This window comes from Anoplolepis gracilipes, chromosome 16 (assembly GCF_047496725.1).
Source record: "Anoplolepis gracilipes chromosome 16, ASM4749672v1, whole genome shotgun sequence".
NCBI classification, from domain to species: Eukaryota; Metazoa; Arthropoda; class Insecta; order Hymenoptera; family Formicidae; genus Anoplolepis; species Anoplolepis gracilipes.
In genome coordinates this window covers 1,882,914-1,902,369 of record NC_132985.1, presented here as the reverse complement: position 1 = coordinate 1,902,369, position 19,456 = coordinate 1,882,914, and the positions used below count along the sequence as shown (strand labels likewise).

The following is a 19,456-nucleotide window of genomic DNA, read 5'->3' as shown; positions in this document are numbered from 1 at the left end:
CATGTAACGATACTTATCCTCTCACAGGGCTTTGTCTCACGCGAGGAGAGCTGAAGAGAGGGAGCAAAAATTTGCGTGTATTAAGACTCGCTCGAAACAGTCCGACACGGTGATCCTTGAGCCTTTGGATTCATCAATGAGTTCTTTCAGGTCTTTCAAGATCTTTTCTCTAAGCTCACTCTTTCTATGATAACTCTTGCGCAAACGCATCTTTTGCATGTCTAGTAATATCTTTTCATTTTTACCAACAATGAATTTAATTAAAAACATTTAATTATATATTAATCAAAATAAAATGAAATAAAATATCAAGAGGCTGACGTGAAAAAAAAAAATTATTTCCATCATTGAATTCGTTTAGTTTGTACATTGCAAATAATTTTGCCGCGTCGGTCGTATTATGAAAGAGGTAATCTTTTAGATTGTCGACAGCGTCGATAAATCTAGAATAGTATCGTTACACACGCTTGCAATTTAGCCGACATATTTGAGACCGCGCGACCGATCTTAAACGGGGGCTGCTGAGCGGCACGTTGTTCTTTGCGGGAACGCTGCTCTTCGTCTTGAGTCGTGACTCCGAAGATCCAGACCGGTGCATCCCGTATATTACATTCGTGTATCGCTCTCTCTCTCTCTCTTTCTCTCTCTCTCTCTCTTTCTTTCGGAGCGCATCCACGCGCGCGCGCCTTTATGTAACGCGCGCATCGGGACACATGGGCTCATTAGCCGCGGCATTGCCTGCCGGAAGACGATCGCCGTGTAAATTATCGGCGTGTGCACGATCTGTTTGCGATCGGTCGACCAAAGGGATAGGTCGCGACACTGCTCCACGGGGGTCAACCGTGCTAGCGGTACCGATGCCGTCCTTTGCCAACGGTTTGACGATTTAATAAGCGAGCGGCGACTAATAAATACACGTATGTACTTCATTATTCGAAATATAGTTTTAATCAACCTTTTTACAATATTTTATATCGTATAAAATTTATCATATATAATTTTTTTTTATCCCGCATTAGCGTGTATTATTAATATGTTAATTAATCAACGGTACAATTAAATTATTTTACTTTGAAAAGAATATATATATATATATATATATATATATATATATATATATATATATATATTTGGAAGATATCTTTGACGATTAATTTTATATTAAAATAAAACTTGATATATTCCAGTACGTATTGATAATTCTATATGTAAAACAAACATTAATTTGACATAGTATTCTTTTAATAGGCAGAAGTTTATTTCTTTAAATACATACATAATGAACTTGCAGGCAATCTCTGCTGAATCTCTGTCTGATCGATTGCATCGAGATGATCGATCGAGAGCGATTCCGAAAGATTCGCCTGACACGATTTCTGGGCGCTCGTTTGACTAACAAGCAGGAACATCGGAATACGATTGAGAGTTCGTTAGCGTGCAACATCACAGGCAAAATGCCGATCTTTCTCAATGAAACCGAGGTTCAACGTCCAAGCAGGAGCTTGGTGTCGCACCTCTCGGCGAGCGACGTAGATCGCCTTCGGCGCTGATTATCGGCCGAGACGTCGCGTCGAGCCGCTCTCAGATGACATCCTGCGAAAGGATCGCGATGAATTTTCTCCGATAAGCGCCCGAGGAGTCGGGTTACAATTTGCATGGCCGAATTACGCATTACAAAAGAACCTCTGCCTCTGGGCTTAGGCACTGGATATAATACCCTGCGAAGGATCTCTCGGGAAAGTATCGCGACGTCCCAATCTCTATTTCAAGAGTTGTCTCGGATATAAGCTGTCATTATTTATCTATCGATCTAGTCTTTCTGAATTAATTCGTTACGCACAGCAGCTTTTCGTAAGTCACTTAATGTTACCATTGAAACGTTCGAGATTTAATTTTAGATAAATTAAATTTGATTTTATTTATGTTGAGAGATGTTAATTATACAGATATATAAATATATTTGTGTGTATATCTGTATAATTAACATCCCTCAAAATTATATATATATATATATATATATACACGTAATAGCGTTGTTGTGCATTACTTATTTATATATGTACATCTAAATAAAGAAAAATGATTTTAATAGCAACTTTTATATTCATATTTCAAAGTATTATTACATAATGCGCGATTACTACGAGAGGCGGATGGTTCATTAATCAATTCGGATGCTCATAGACAGCTGGTCTGTTCGACGTCAATAACATGTCAGTCGACAAAAAAAATCGCATTTCTAGGATAGCTATTAAGAATCCCGAGTATTCGTGCATTTTTTTGTCTTGTATAATTTTTCACGCGCTTTTCTTTTCTGAGAGCGCGATATAAATGGCAATGAACTTCATCACAGTGTATATATACATATAGAATATTTTTTTCCATCTAATCTAAAACCGATCTTCTCTCTTCGCATGCGACGTATACCGCGGTCGATCAAAGCAAATATTCGGACGCCGAATTTGTTGGCTATCAAATAATTCTTAACGGATTCTATTAATTGTATTAGCATATTTGTCGAATATAATGATTCATTCGTAACAAGATAATGCTTGAAATATATTGGACACGTGATATTTTATCGCATCAAAAAGTTACAGTATACATACATGAGTGCTTTATGATTTTCTAATAAACGTTGTAAGAACGTAGCGTGGCGCGATGTAGCATTGACATAAAGGGTCAAACTTGAGACATCCGTAAATGAGAGGGCGAATAAGATATAGCCTTCGTTACTTTCGAATCTGCCGTCGAATGATGTATGTTCGGCAAGGACCGCAAGCGTACAGTGTCGCCGTTTTTTTCATCATTACTCTTCGTACGTACATATACCATGTGCCGAAGAATCGTTCGATGACTGATGGCGATTGTCCGGTACGGGACGATGCGACCGTGATCTTGGTGGATAGCCTTGAACGCGCGCGTTTCAGCATAAGCGATCTGTGTATATGTATGTGTGTATACGTGTCGGGTACAAAATAATTCTTCCTTTCCCTCAAGACCGATGCCGCACTATATCTCGATATCGTCGGTCGTGCTCATCGTGTAATTGTTAAGAATCTTTTATGTATGCAAAATAGCGATAATGTAAGTAAAACACAACTGTTCAGCGGAAGGCAAAATCGTAAAAAAAATCACTGCACGTTAATCATTTAGATCTGCGCTGCATGGCATATAATAATTAATTAGGTTTTCGGCATTTATTAATTTAATTAAATTATATAAATAAAAATATAAGAGAGTGCAATTTTTTTAACAATTACTCGTATGTTTCTCGGTAGATTTGCAGTAGCTGCATGGCGTCTAAAGATGATTTAGAGCTTGCTGTATTTCAAAAGCGTGCGATCGCTCTTTATGCGATTACGAGACGAGTCGCGAGATTGCAACATTAATCTGCGCATAAATGTTACTTTATGTCATTCGCATTGCAAGAAAATTATCTTCCTACCTATTCGCGCGTGAAAACTAATTGCGGTTGAACCTCTTTTCTATTTATTAATTCACAACGTATGATGTTGACTTATCAATTATTTTACATATTAATTATATTTACTAAGCATTACATACTAATTTATCTCAACTATTCTTTATGTACATTTTTTATCTTACCAAGTACACTTAATACATATTTTAATTTACAACCGGTTCTTTATATTATTATTTAATTATTATCGCATCAAAATAATACAGCCGTGCTTCTATCTCAAGTTAATTATCTACAGTATAAATGAAATCTAAATTAAAACTCTTCACGTAAGCAGCAGAAAAATGAATGCCTGTCCCCCGACGAGAAAGACCGATGCAGCGAATCGTGATGTCCCGCAGATGCACGACTATGATAATAGCGTGCGCCTTTCTCCGTGTCCGCGTGATATCCGGACGGAAGATATCTTAGCGGGGCGTCGACGTTTAAGGGTCGTTTTACATTCGCGGGAACGATCTTGAAGTCAACGATCTTGATCGTGATCGCGCAATAGACGCGAATGGTGGGATCGATACGCGAATGTTCTCTCACTGAGAATCACTATTACTTCTCCGGAATAAATTGCGAGCTGCGAAGATGAATTTTCACCTCGGCGCCGGACGGTGGATGCGGAAATAACGCGTCAATTACAGGACCACAGGAAAGAGAAAGAGAGGAAGATTAGATAGAGAGGTACAACACGAACTTAAATCACGACCGTGTACATTAATTCCGGATAGTCGCAGTTTATATGATTTATATTCAATCATCCGCACCCTCGGGCGCTCGTACGTTACCGCGCGAATTTTTCACGCGAGGCCGGCGCGGATTATTCGCGGCTACTTACACGCGCGAGCGATTCGTTAAGCTTTGTGAGGCGGTATCGGCCCGAACCAATACACGTAAGGCGCGCAAAATTGTCTGGTAGACTATATTTTACAGCCCCATATCATTTTACAGCTGTAACAAGCATGCTATTCTATTGGGTCGGATGGGGAATGTGTCAAACTGGAGACGGTAAGAAGGACGTGATAACTGAAATGCGGAAGATCAATTATTTGCAAAAGTTTTTATTATCTTTTCTCTTGTTTTCATGCGACGATCAAGAAGTAACGAAAGTAAAAGCTCAATAATTTTCTAAGGAAAATTGATTCGTATTTTTAGATTAGTTTTTGAAATAATTAATATTACATAAAAATGTTTGCATGTCTGATTTAATAATTCTAATTTTCCGATTCAACTTTTGATTATCAAATAGTAATATATGATAAGTATTATATTAGATATAAAAATATATACATACTTTTAATATTCACGTATTTCTTAGTAGAATTAGTATCTTGTCAGTATCTTCGCATGCTAATTTCTCCTCTTTTCCCATCACATCACGCGATCGCGATTCGATCCAGGAAGTGTTTCGGCATGTGGCTGGCTACTTTTTAGTGTGTCGATTCGACCGTTCGCGTTCCATTGTTGCCCCGAGATCTGCATGCGATTTAATGGAACACGAAGAAGCTCCATTGTGCGTTCTTGGAAGTCTTATGTAACGGCTCGATGCACGATAGCATCACGTAATCGTACGCACGAGTTTGATCCACTTGATACCGGAAGATTCCTCCTCAAGCAGTATACCCACATAATCGTCGTAATTCTTATTTCATCATCGCGATCGTTCCTGTAAGAATATCGCGCAAAAAAATATATCTTCGACAATCAATCTCACAAAGTTTGCATCAAAGATTGTTCGGTGCAAAATTGCGTAAATTGAACAAAGTTGCACAAACTTTCACAGAATCCACGCTATTTCATTTGCGAATAATCTAAATGGTACCGTGAAACAAATTCGTTTTGGAAGCTTGATTTATTATTGTTTTACCTTGTAATGCAATCTTTGATGACTCTTAGCCGCAATCGCGAAAGTATACTTGTGTCTGGATCCGCGTACGATTTAATGAAACATCAGCGACGACCATTATGCAACCGACCGGCCGCGCTTTCAGATACGATCTTCGATGTACGTGTAATCATGATACATGTGTGTGAGTGGCTACCTGGATCAATAGCACGTGTTTATTCGCGCCGCGAATGATTTACGAAACGATACGAAACAGAGATGTGACCATGACCCTCGAACGGGACGGGAGATCGTGGTCCAGACACGTCTCCGGCTTTCTTCATCTTCGAATTTTGCCATTTTTTTTTTTTTGGTCATTAACATATTATCGCACTATGTAGCAATTAATCACATGACTCGATGAATAATTTAAATATTGTGTGTGTATATATATATATATATATATATATATATATATATATATATATATATATACAATATATATGCGGCAATTTTTACTACAATTATGTAGAGTAATTAAAAAGTCATCTTTGAATTAAAATTGAAGTAAAAAATAATACCGTTAATATGTTAATTTAAAAAACAAAGAAAGAAAAGTAGAAACTTAACTGTAATATTCGTTATCTGAAAATGTACAGATTGAAAAATTCTTATTTAGCTCAAAATTTGTTTTTATTTCAATTTCAAAAAATATAAAATGCGATAAAACCACTTATATTAGTTCCAGGATTTACGATACGTGATAGACGATTGTTATAATGTTTATTTTTGAAAAAAAGATCGTAAGTTTCTCTTTACACAAGTTTGCATAAGCGATTTCTGTGGACTTTTAGCTGTGAGTAAAGATCCATCTGGCGTAACACTCGGAAGTATTTACGATCGATCAAATGTGTAATCTACAATGTCATGAGTCATATTTAAATTTGCTTCGTTCTTTCAACACAAGTTGAATGTTATGTTTGCTTGAGTGTGACAGTTAGTTGTTAATTGGAATTAATTACATCACTCTGTGTAAACTTGCATATCTGAAGAAAGGAAAACTTGCAAGAATTATGGCATTTAGATACGTAGTTTTTTCTCCGATGACAGTACATACTTACAATTTAAATGATTGCGTGTTAAACATTCCAAGAGAGCTGTCGATGATCATCGTCGAGACGGTGATCCGTTACATAATTATCGCGCGACTATACGTGCTCAGTGACCGGAGTGTCCTCCGTACCGTCGCGGATCGTCGACGGAAACGGATGTACGCTTCACAAAAGACGAACACGAGGCAAATGACTCGTATACAGTCGTAGCGTATCTCTGTATCTCTGTATCTCTGTATTTTCCAGAAACTCGCTGCAAAAATCATCATTAAATCATCGCGTTTTGAATTCATATGGTCGCATAAAATATAACAAGAATAATGAAGTATAAATTAATTAAAAGATTTAAAAAAAAGATAGGCTACAAATATTGCATTTATTTTTTACTAATTGAGAAACTTAAATATGATAAAATTATATATATTTGAAAATATTTGGCACTAAAGAAGCGCAGACTATTTTTATTATTCTATTTTATTACGACATCGTAAAACAATTATTCCAATCGATATAACCAACATGTAACGAAAAGGTTGAAAAAGAGATACTGATCAACAAAAAATAATTATTATGGCAAATACACATCTCTCATGCTAAACTTTTTCATAGAACAAGCATCACGCTGTGCCTTCTTATGGTAAGACTACGAAGGCAAGAATTGACAGGTAGCTGTCCGGCATATGTCTTGCGACGTACATGGCAATTCTGCACGATCATAGTATTGGGTCGTCGATCAAATTAATCTATGAATCAGCCGTTTTATCGTTGTTTCGGATGGTTCACGGCCGCCGCGGAGGTTATTGAGCCTTGGGAAAAAAAAAAGATAGGAACGTCTGCATATAGAAATTAAAATCCGTTGCTTCTCTCTCGCTCGCTAATTAACGCGTTAAAAAGCATTACCGATCGCTTCGACACTTCTGCTCCAGACGTCGAGGGGCGGTTGTTAAAAAATTAATTTCAACCCGGACGCAGTCGTTCGATGTTCGTTAATTGCATCATTATTGCGCAACTCTTTTAGAATCGCGTAATGATCGATTCTTGAAAAATGGCATTATTATTTAATTATCCGTATTCGATGGGTGCGGTAATTACTGGTAATGGACGGGCAGTGTTATTTGCAATAATGGCGACAATAAATCTACAAGAGATAATTATCGTTATAATGACTAAACGGTTCTACGTCAGACAAACGTCACAGATCATACCGATTGTTTTTCTCGTGCCGATTCTCCGTCCCATTTAATTCGCGGTGAATGAGCGAGCAAATTTCGGACCGTAAACAGCCGCGACATCCATTACGCGCGTTGTCGGAGATTTAATGAACGGTCCATTATGTCGATCAAAACCGACAATTTGTAATTATTATCGTTACAAGCGTTGTCGCTAGGAGCAAGACAAATGTCCGAGACAGATGATCGAGACGGGACGGTCGATAAAATTATTTCGGTCTTGCATCGAAGGAGCGTATTGTGCTCGCCGTGACTGTGTACGCCTTCACGGATCGAAAGACGACTCTCCCCAGATGATATCTGACTAGCTTTAAATAATGGGACCTTGCTGCGTTCGAGTGAGTTCGACGTTCCACGTCGTGAACCCGTAATCAGTTATACTACATTCTCGGTTCGTGCGAGTAATACGTATATCCCGAAGAGAGATGAACGACTTCTCCTTATATGAAATAATGTATGCACAAACATTGTAACTAAGAGATAAAAAGGAAGATGCGAAAAACTTGTTGTATACATTCGACATATATTGTTATTTCTCATTATTTTATTAAATCTTCCAAGATTTTTTTTTATATTTATTTATTAGATTGAGATTATGGACAACTTTAGCTTTTAGAGCCTGAGAAACAAAATCATTAAATATTAATTATTTTTAATTTTTCCTTCCACATATTCCTTGTCTCTGAATATTTAATATATTATACGACGCGCTTGTAAAATGATCCAAGATTGAATTTTTAAATTATTGCCCGCCTAAAATAAAATGTAGGTATAATACTTTATTTTATCGTGAGAGGAGGAAATAAAATTCGTTAACACTGCCAATTTGCGTCGCCCTCATCTGTTTGACGATAAATTTCAATTCGCAAGAATTCCAAGGCATCGGCGGCGATTCATTGTGTGGATGAGAGAAATCCTGCCGAGCGGTGACTAATTGTCGCCTCGTCTGCTATCGTCCTCATAACCCGTTGCGAGGGTGCAACGAGTCGCAATTTGCAGCTGCATGCGAAGCATGCGGGAAGACGCTCTCGGCCCCCGTGTAGATCATTGATCACGCCGGATTAAGGGGATTTGTCGTCGCGTGGTAGCGGAAGCGTAGGCGGAAAACGATCCCTTTTGTCGAGTCGTGCTCTCCCCGACCTGACAGGAGAACACACACGTGCGGAATCGCGATCGGTTAACTTCCCGCTTCTCTTCCAGACATGATACGTCAGATGCAGACCGCAGCACTTTTTCCGGATTATTACCGCGAATTCATTAAATCTACAGGTCTTGATTGCGTCAAATTGCCGGAACGATAGGCGATGTCGTAAACCAGTTACGTAAGACGCACGCGATTGAGGAAGGAATGCTTCGACCATTTGTGATGAATGGCGCGGACAATATAGTACGAACAATAACAGCGTGTTCATTACGAGCTACTTCACGTGCGTTCGACTCGAGAATTCATTCACATTTTCTTGACTGAAATTTTCTACCGTAAAGTTATATCTCTTTGTCGGACATCTGTCAAAGTTTAGCATATATGAAAATTTGTTCTGGTATTTTGCTTCATCCATATATTACAATTTAATAAAATAAAATAATGATTAAAAAGTTAAAAATTAAATACATAAAACTTTTCTGGTACTAAAAAAATATATACATAATTAAATATATATATATATATATATATATAATTTTTACCTTAAAATAATTACATTTTTGTAATAATATTATTAAGTATTTTATATAATAATTAGAAAATATAATTATATTTTTATTTATGTACTTTATAATTAGGAAAAAAGAAATGAAATATATTGAAATAAGTATCTCTTAAGAATATAAATTTAGAGAAATCTTATTTTTCACAGACACATATGTATAATTTACGGATTCTGCGTTTATTCAGATGAATCTTATGAGTTGTTTGACTTTCATTTCCGCTTTTATTCTACCCGGCTGTAGTTTTCCTGATTTGTAGATCGGGTAGCGTGCATACTGTTACGCTCGTTGCAGATTACTCTAGCACAGATTAAACTACTATTATGTGATACGCTTTTGTAACTACCGTTTCGCGTAACGCTTTTGCAAACATGTCGATGCCCCACATTCCATGATATGTTTTGTATATTTCGCTACAATTGGACTTTTCAATTAGATTTATTTTAATTTAATTAGACTGTGCAATCAAGTTTTAACATAAATTTTATTGTGAGTTATTAATTAAGATAATAGAAATTAAATTGTTTTAATTTAAACTTAATTTATATTTTATATTATTACAATTTAATCGTGGTAGTTGAAAAGTTAGTTTTAAACACTTTATTATTTATTTGCGCGATCGATATTAGTACGTTAAGGTACTAAAGTCGATCGTGACTTTGACTCTTTTTATATAATCCAGAGGGACTAAATACTCCCTCAGGTACAGCGTAATATTGAGCCATTGCGCGAGTTCTCGTGACATCGAGATCATTGCCGAGGCCAAGGCTCCGCGAATAAAGTCGCAGATAATATTCGTAGATATGAAGCAAGCCGGAGGGTTATCTTCGACACGAGGGACTAGCGAAACTCTAAAAATCCGATCAACAAAGCGACCTCTTCGAAACGGGACATATAAATTATGAGGGATATTGGAGAACCGCGCTTCTCGAAGAGAAATAATGTAACATTAAAACGAGTTCTCCATGCGCCGAGAGATAAATGTAAGAGAAAAACGTGTTAAGCGCAAAATACTTCTTAAGCGTATTTTTTATGTATAATCGATTTAATAAAAATGTAGGACAAAAATATATGGAATTCTCGTTAGAGTTTTTTTGAACATGTATTGTAATTGACAGTTATCATTTAAGAGTGTGTAATTAATGTAGGGTGTAATATCATCAAATTAAAAAGTAAGAGTAATCAAATTGCACTCATAGTTTTATTAATTAATTACACATTAATTTTTATATTGAATACAAAAGATCTAGAAAAAGATTGTCTTAAAATTGAGTAAAAAAAAATAAATGTTTAGGAAATTATTGAAGATGCGCGTCTGAATAGACGCAGTTACTTCGGATCGCATTATGCATTATGTATGCGTGTAAGGGTGATTACAGACATGAAATATTTATCTACATGCGATTACGTTTATAGCTAAACAGCATTACGTTTTAGAAGCGCGCTGCAATATTATGAAGTATCTTAGAATACGCTTAATCTTACGTAATACAGCAACAGTAATAGACATATATTTGCCATACAGATTGTCATTATAAGTACTATCTGAAGCCGCAACTGCCTTTCTCTCTAATATCTGCTAACAAGACTGAATCCGGAAATTAATTTTACTTAATTTGTGTCGCGGGCATCCTCATTTATAACTTTTGCGCGACGCGCTTATTAAGATCTGAATTGTCAGCTTTATTACATGTTCAGCGCGCGTAACGCTAATTTCTGTCAATCAAGGGACGTAATAAGCGAGAAGTACCTAATAATAAACATCTGTAGGCATGTATCTATATTAAAATTCGCGCTCTGCGAAGCGTGATTTTTTAATAAATTTGGACTCAAAGCGGTATTTTTCTGACAAAAATTGAAATAATCTCTACAATACATTACGTGTTTCATCTATAAAATATGCCGTTCTAAGAAGTAATATAAATATGGAAACGAGATAAAGTCGTGTTTGCGAAAAATACGTCAATCCCTGCGCAGTTACTGCTATTTTATCGCTCAATCGAAGAGCTTTGACACGAATATTAGCGCAAACACTTGATAACTTTGGAGAACCGCTTGGAACAAAGGCCATCGCGTCGGCGTGAAATACATTACACAGAAGCTATTAAAATCGTATTGCGACGGTGGTAAAATGGGCGATAAAGAAAAAAGGAATAAAAATGTAAACTGTACTTTAAACTGTACTTTTCGTACGGAAAGTGGGACAGTGAAACGGCACGCGCGGGACCCGGATCCACGCATCTCACGTCGAATCTGGAGCCGCTCTCGCGGGGTCCCGTCAAGATGCGTGTGACACATCTCGGAGTCATCTCACGCGTTCGCATTGTAGTTCACTCGGGCAGCCAGCCGGCCGTCAAGACACGGGACCCAGAGAGCCCGTGGAACAAGGGCAGAAATAACACTGACCTTCCTTTCTCGTACACGTGTCCACATAAAATATTACGACGCGGTCACGTTCGCGACGATAATCGCGGACTCGCGTCTTATGTCGCGACCGCGTGTCTTGTCCCTCTGTCCGTCTTTCTCTCGCTTTTACAACGCACGTCGCAATTTTTGTGCCCGTCTAATTTAATTCCAAGACAATACGGCGGCGGTCTCTAAGTATGTCGTTCAATAATTCAAGTCGATACACTAACATATAATTATGTTTCTCCATTTGTTTTCTGATTGAAAATTAAGGGAAGAGATAAAATTGATGTTTTTTTAATTACTCCACGAGATTCTCAGATTACGCAGCAGTGATAATGTGAAATGTTTTCCTATCGCTTTTTTTCCCTTCTCTTTTACTTTTTATATTTTCTATTTTGCGGCTTCTTCAAACATTCCGTACAAAGTTAGACGACAATTCCTGCGATTTCGGCTAAGATTAGATTGAGATAGACTGCATTATTCAGAACTCGGGTTGTCGGGACACTTGGGTATATTTATAAACGGGTTTCCACTTGCAGAGCGGGTTCTACGACGCGATTTACACATCCGGAATATTTGCTTCGTTGAAATGCATCTCTAAGATGTTGAATTGGTTTTGGAGAGCTGAGCAACAGCTTGTATATATGATGGCAAGATACGCCAACATCTCTACGCGATAAGAATGTCTTTCGAGCGATGCTGGTTTATTAAAAAAGTCCCATTAGAGTTTTCAACATAAAGTATCTTCTTTTAAAATTTTTCTATTATATTATCCAGATACAATATCTGATTTTATATTAAGGACCCATAGTATCACAAATATTCGTAAATCCCTGTAGAAAACTTTATATTCGCAAATCTCATCCCCATCAGCTTTAAGTTCATAATTTTGAAGCCATACAAGACTTTTTAATACAGAATAAATTCTCGCGGGTTAGGTGAGAATCGTGGTTTTTATTTTCCAGCTCATCGTATATCACGATAATCCTTGAATTCACGAGACCTTCTCACAGGGCATTAGAATCATTTGGAAATTCGCGGCGCCGTGCAACGTATCGATCTCTTTAACGAGATCTGCATTGACAGATCGGACTTTTATGTTGTTTTAAATTCAGCTCGTTACAGCTGTAACCGATCTTGATTTTTTTTTGCCCTTTTATCGGAGGCCCGTTTTGCGCATACATTGAGAGAATAAATTCGTGACGCACCGCACATATCCTCTTCTCAATTCTTGCGGACGAGCTCTTAATGATCCTTCAGCTGAACATGCTTGTACGTAGAGATTATATAGCGCGCGTTCTTCGGCAATTTGCAATACGAACGAATTTCCGAAGCGAAGCGAAACGAGCAGTGCCCATTATCTGCACGATAGGCTTGTCGGCGAGCGTTATTGTACCATGGGAAAACCGCGAGGAGGAACGCCGAGTACAAGTATAGAGAAACGAGAGAAGCATTTGTTCGTTTAGAGCTGAAGAAGAAAGAATGTTACGGATTTATGTACAATAACTGTATAAATTCAAACTCTACTTATTCAGATTTTTTTTAAGAAAATTTGATTAATTGAAAAAAAATATATATATATTTTTTAAATTAAATTATTAAAAGTAATATTGCAATTATAACATTGATATAATATTAGCGCGATATTTAAATCTTTTTAAATAAATTTGAATATGAATTCGCGATTCGGATCGCTTTTATGATTTCGGTGGTCGATTATTGGTGGTATAAATTCAAACTCTTTATTTATTCAGATTTTTTTAAACGAAAATTTGATTATTGAAAAAAAATATATATATATATTTTTAATTAAATTATTAAAAGTAATATTGCAATTATAACATTGATATAATATTAGCGCGATATTTAAATCTTTTTGAATAAATTTGAATATGAATTCGCGATTCGGATCGCTTTTATGATTTCGGTGGTCGATTATTGGTGGTATAAATTCAAACTCTTTATTTATTCAGATTTTTTTAAACGAAAATTTGATTATTGAAAAAAAATATATATATATATATATATATATTTTTTATATATAGGTACCAGAGATTTGGGGGGAACCGTTATCCCTCTCACGGTTCCCCCCATGTCCACCAATAATCGACCACCGGAATCATAAAAGCGATCCGAATCGCGAATTCATATTCAAATTTATTCAAAAAGATTTAAATATCGCGCTAATATTATATCAATGTTATAATTGCAATATTACTTTTAATAATTTAATTAAAAATATATATATATATATATATATTTTTAATTAAATTATTAAAAGTAATATTGCAATTATAACATTGATATAATATTAGCGCGATATTTAAATCTTTTTGAATAAATTTGAATATGAATTCGCGATTCGGATCGCTTTTATGATTCCGGTGGTCGATTATTGGTGGACATGGGGGGAACCGTGAGAGGGATAACGGTTCCCCCCAAATCTCTGGTACCGCGAAACCTACTCGGCCATCCGCAACCATAAGAATTACCGTTATTCAGGAACTGCTCTCCGTGAGGATTTCTTTCGTTTCGCACGTCGCATACGCGGCGAATATAATTGAAAACTTAATTACATTAGTTGTCTAGCGCGTAGGCGTAGACGGTCGATGCTCTTCCGGTTTTCACCGAGACCCACCGACGAACGGTGATTCTTATATTAATCTGTTCGCGGAAAAATCTCCTCTCCGTCGCGCTGGAACCGAACCGGAACGAACAGGAACTATAATCGCCTCTGTTACGCACTGTGTTATTGTTCCACATGCGATCAATTAGCATTTAGAAACCGCGTATTATTTACACTTCGTTAAGATGTACATTTCTTCAATGTGATAATACATAACGTAGCGTAATAAGGGAGTATAATCATCTCAAATAATGTATATGGAGATGAATTTTATTTTTAGCCTCAAACATAATTATTACAATAATACTAAGCAATTAAAATTACTTTTAAATCTTTTAGTGTGCAGCTATAATTTATTAACTATTTAGCATTATTTAATTATTTATATATTTATTTTTTATTCAACACTTGTGCGACTAACAATATTAGATATTAGACAGCAATTTTATCTTTGTTTCAGGCGCATCGGTCGCAGATCATCGTCAAGGACGAGCATCCTTACATGCGGAGCTGTTATCGTCGAAAGCTAAACGCGAGCAGACGCTACGTAGTATCCTGACTGCCAGGAGGCGACAGATTCAGAGTCAACGCTCACATGAATCATCTCGGATGTTTTTAAATCGTACACCGCGACCCAATACCACCTCGAAAGATCCTCCGGATATCTTTGAGACTCAGGAGACCAAGCACAACATTTACGTTACTAGCGCGCAAACGGAAACGTCGGTGGACGAAGAGCAATCATCGAGGAAAAGCAACGAGAAAAAAGCTACCTTCGCGATCGATGTCGATTCGATGGAACTAGAAGTCGAACAGCAGACGCTGAAAATGTCAAAGCACGAAACTCCGTCCATATCGACAACCGAGAAGTACGAGAGCGCCTCTTCAACGTCTTCCTCGATCCTTGCGACGTCGACTAATCAAATACCCACTAATCAAAAATTAGGAGACGCGGATACGCGTAGGAAGAATATCGTGTCAATGCCGGAATCGTTGTACAACCACTTCCGGCCGGTGGAGAGGAACATCCCGATGGAAGATATGTCGCAGTTTTTGTACTTTGGGCAGAAACTTCAACCGGATGCGCAAAACGTTACCAGCAACAATAATTCTGTAGAGACGACATCCACGATACCAGTCTCGTCGCGTCGAAGATACTCTTCGAAGAGATTCAGCGCGACGATAGCCACACCGATCGAGGAGATCATGAATGACGAGATGAACATCGCGCTGGAACGCCGGACGGTTGAGAAGAATCAGGTTTCACGAATCAAGAATACCTTTAGAAGTCCGGGTAGTGGACTGTACTACCGGAAGCCGAGGCCCACGACGGACGTGGTGTCCAACGTCATCTCGAGCAATGAGTCAAACCCGGTAGTAGATAGTGGATCGGACACGAAAAATGAAATGAATGCAGTGGAGGATAAACTTCGTCATGGCGATCTGTCCGTTCACACGAGCACTCGAGTTCCGCGAGAGAGAGGAAACGGCGTTACTCACGTGGTCAAGGCAAGCACGACGACCGAGGTATCGCGGCAACGTCACGACGACGACGAAACGGGCGTCGCGGAGAGTGAAATCAGTGTGAAATTCTCGAACGACACCGTCGCAGCTGCCAATGGCGTTATCGTGAGTCTCGAGAAAATGACGGACGATTTGGCGAAGGACGACGATGAAAGGAAAGTCGTCAAAGCACAACCGGAGACGAAAAGTGTCGATAAATCGGAGAAAAAACTGGCGAATGTCGAGAAAGTAATCTCTACGTCGCCAGCGAGGACGAATTCGAGGTCTCAGGACGTCAACAATATCGAGGCATCTTCGCCGAGAACGGAATCGTCGACGCTGCGAATCGTGGTGCCGGATGACAGCTTCGCGATCGAGGGCGAGCGGGCCCAACGAAATACCGTTAAACAACAACCGGTCCTCGCGGATCAACCGGTTAGCGTGTCGGTCAATGACGATACCGCACCTAAATCTACCCCATCGTCAACGTTGTCGTCGACGACGGAATCGTCTACACCTGCCGTCGACTCGAGTCAGCAGCAGCAGCAGCAACACGTGTACGCTTACACGATAACGAACGTGACGCGATTGTTGCGTAACTACACCGGGCCCGGGTTAAACGGCGAGGAGAGGCGAGGAGGAGGGGAAGAAGAAGAAGAAGAAGAAGGTGGTGGTGCCGTTCGTCGTCCTGCTGGTAGCCGTGCTGAGATAACGAGCGATGGACCGTCGCAGCAGCAGCAGCAGCAGCAGCAGCAGCAGCAGCAACCATCGCCGCTGCCGCCGTCTTCTCCTCTTCTGCTTCCTCGTGTCGGCGCTGCCAGTATAGAACCGGCGCGAACGCCGGCGGGACTCAGTACCGGCGCGACCGTCGAGCCAGCCACAACTGCTGGATCGTCGACCAATGTTGTTGTCGGTGGCTTGGTGGGGGAACGATCGAGGAAAGTCGTCCCGCAACAGCAGCAACGCGCGTCCAGCCAACGAGCGATCTGGTCCTCGCCGCATCCAGCCGCGAACGATAGCGTTATCTCGACAACGAGACCCATAAAGCTATCTGAAACCACGAAGAGAGGATCAGTCAGATGGAACCAGGTCAAGTCGCACATCAGCGAGCAAGAGGGTGCTAATGACCGGAGATTCTTGAGAAAGAGCGCGAGCGCGGTGCTAAATCAGAGATCGACTGTTAATGAAGAGTCTTCGTCTCTAGTGACGGGCAAACGTCGCAGAATAGCAGCTTCCCAGAGTAGCGTGTCTCCTACGAGTAATGGTAGCAGGTCGAATTCTAGTGATCGAGAGAAGATCGAGAGTGCGACGGAAGAGTTAACAGTGAACGTTCGCTCGCTCAACGAAACGGTTACGAATCGTAGCAACAATTCAGACGATGAGGTGCTGGGTTCTCCTAAGAAAATCGCGCGTGTCAGCGGCGGGGTGAACGAAGTGCCGGCTGACGGAAGCTCACCAAGGACCACCATCATGGGAAACTTGAATCGAAATTCGAGCGCAACCGACGAGACGATAAACGCAACCGATCCGTCTGTTCTCGACACCATGACGGATAAGTCTGATGTTCTTGCGGAGGACGTCGTTACTACGCCAAGTGTGAACGACGAAGACATTATCGGGAGTGAAGATTATCAGAGTGTCGTGATGTCAAACAAAAACAATGACAGTGACGCGAATGTAACTACAGAAAGTGTTGTCGCGACGACCATGGTAGTGACTGAGCGAATCGATGAAACGATCGTGCAAACGACCACGACAACGACCACGACAACGCCAGCTGCACCAGTTTTCCCGGTCACGCCTAGGATATTAACCGAAGAGGAGAAAACCACGGTGGATCCAAAATCTTTTATAGACGTCGAAACGAAAGCGCCGGAAGCGAGCCATCTGGACCCCTCGGAGATCCAGAAGAGATATCGGGCTAAAGACGCGACGACATCAACGACGACGACGACGACGACGACGACGACGACAATGGTTCCGCCGATTCAGAATGACACTCATTCTGTGGACGATGCTCCAAGCAGAAAATCGGAGGTTCCATCTGCGCCGTCGACGTCCGCAGATAACGGGAAACGCGTGTCAGGTTCCGAGAGATCGCCGGAGGTCCGGGCGCGTAATTTGTCGGACAAATCGAAGGATAAGGACGACGTGTTACCTATCATGCATTTATACAACACGTCGGACATCTTTAATGGCAGCAGGCCGGTGGACGGATTCGTTCGCGGCACGGAACGGACGCGAGTGGTACTTCCGGTGGATCTCAAATCACAGGATGAAAAGAGTTCTGCGAGGACGACGACGACGACGACGACGACGACAACGACAACGACAAGGACGGAGAAGACGAGTCATTCGACCACAACAGTCAGCAGCACGACGGAAATCAGTGGAAGTACATCGACGACCGTTCCAGTTCCGAAATTTAAAGAGTCTGCCACAAGTACGAGCTTCCGGAAAGATAAACACGAAGAGAATCATAGCTCCCAAGATACTACTGTCCCTCCAACGATGTCTAGAGGATCTTCCTTCGCGGTTAATAGAACGAGGTACAGACCCACTTATCATCATTCGGTCCTACCAGAATACAACGGCACGATATACCATCCCGCCGAACTCAACAGGACGTTCTTCGAAGTTGATGGACCGATCTCAGTGAGTCCGCGGGAGCCGATGAACATCAGTGACGTGATTTCGAAGCGACACGATGGCAACGCGATCGCCACTCAGGAGACGGTCGCCGTGGTCAGCTACATTCTGGCAACTCTCGTCGTCTTTCCCATTGCCGTCGGTGTCGGGCTCATTCTCAGAAGACTGATACTTAGGAATCGTAAGGTGAGTGATTTCGAGGTTTTCAGGACGTTTAAGCACGCGCTTAGCTTGGAAAGTCGGCGCAGATTGTCGATTCATACCGTTGCTCTAATAATTTCGTCTTTATCCGTCAAGTTGTCACAATGATCGAGAAATCGTGGACGCGATCTGATTCCGTTGTTAATCGGAGAATTGAAAATAGTTATTATTAAGAATACGGGAGAGATTTGAAGGAAAAAAATTTTATTATGAAAAATTTATCAGATACTATATTTTGATAAAAGAAATATTGTAAGAATAGTAACACGTTAGATGTTCACAAATTGCTACAAGTCTTTTATTAATTTATAATGAAGAGCTTTTCGTCCGAAAACTTTACTTCTCATAGACATTAATATTTTACTTAAACTTTAATTAAAAATTAAACTAAAACTTTGAGTAATGAAAAATATGATGCGCACTTAACTTAGTTTTTAATTGTTTCACGCCGTAGAACAAATCGTCGTTTATACACAATAGTGACATTTATGTATTATTACATAATATTATATGATTTCGATTAGACATCGTATATTACATCTATCAATTATTATCTCACAGAATTACGCTTTTGATCGGCGCGACAACATCGTGATGCCTGAGTCGCTACGTTCATTAATTGTCATTATTGATTTGGAATCCGTTCTGATAAATCTGTAAATATTAAAGAATACCGTCTCAAACGTTAGATTTTTCAGAATAATAAAGCTAGAAATATAGATC

The 19,456-nt window shown here is 39.6% G+C and overlaps 1 protein-coding gene across 3 annotated transcripts in view; it reads left to right on the top strand.

Moving 5' to 3' along the window:
• The window catches only part of LOC140674872 (uncharacterized), a 168,282-nt gene that overhangs the window by 131,591 nt on the left and 17,235 nt on the right, over positions 1-19,456 (top strand). For all 3 annotated transcript variants that reach the window (XM_072908761.1, XM_072908763.1, XM_072908762.1), the window contains one exon: positions 14,841-18,718. In XM_072908761.1, the coding sequence (XP_072764862.1) occupies positions 14,841-18,718 (3,878 nt within the window). The remainder of the gene's footprint in view (positions 1-14,840; positions 18,719-19,456) is intronic.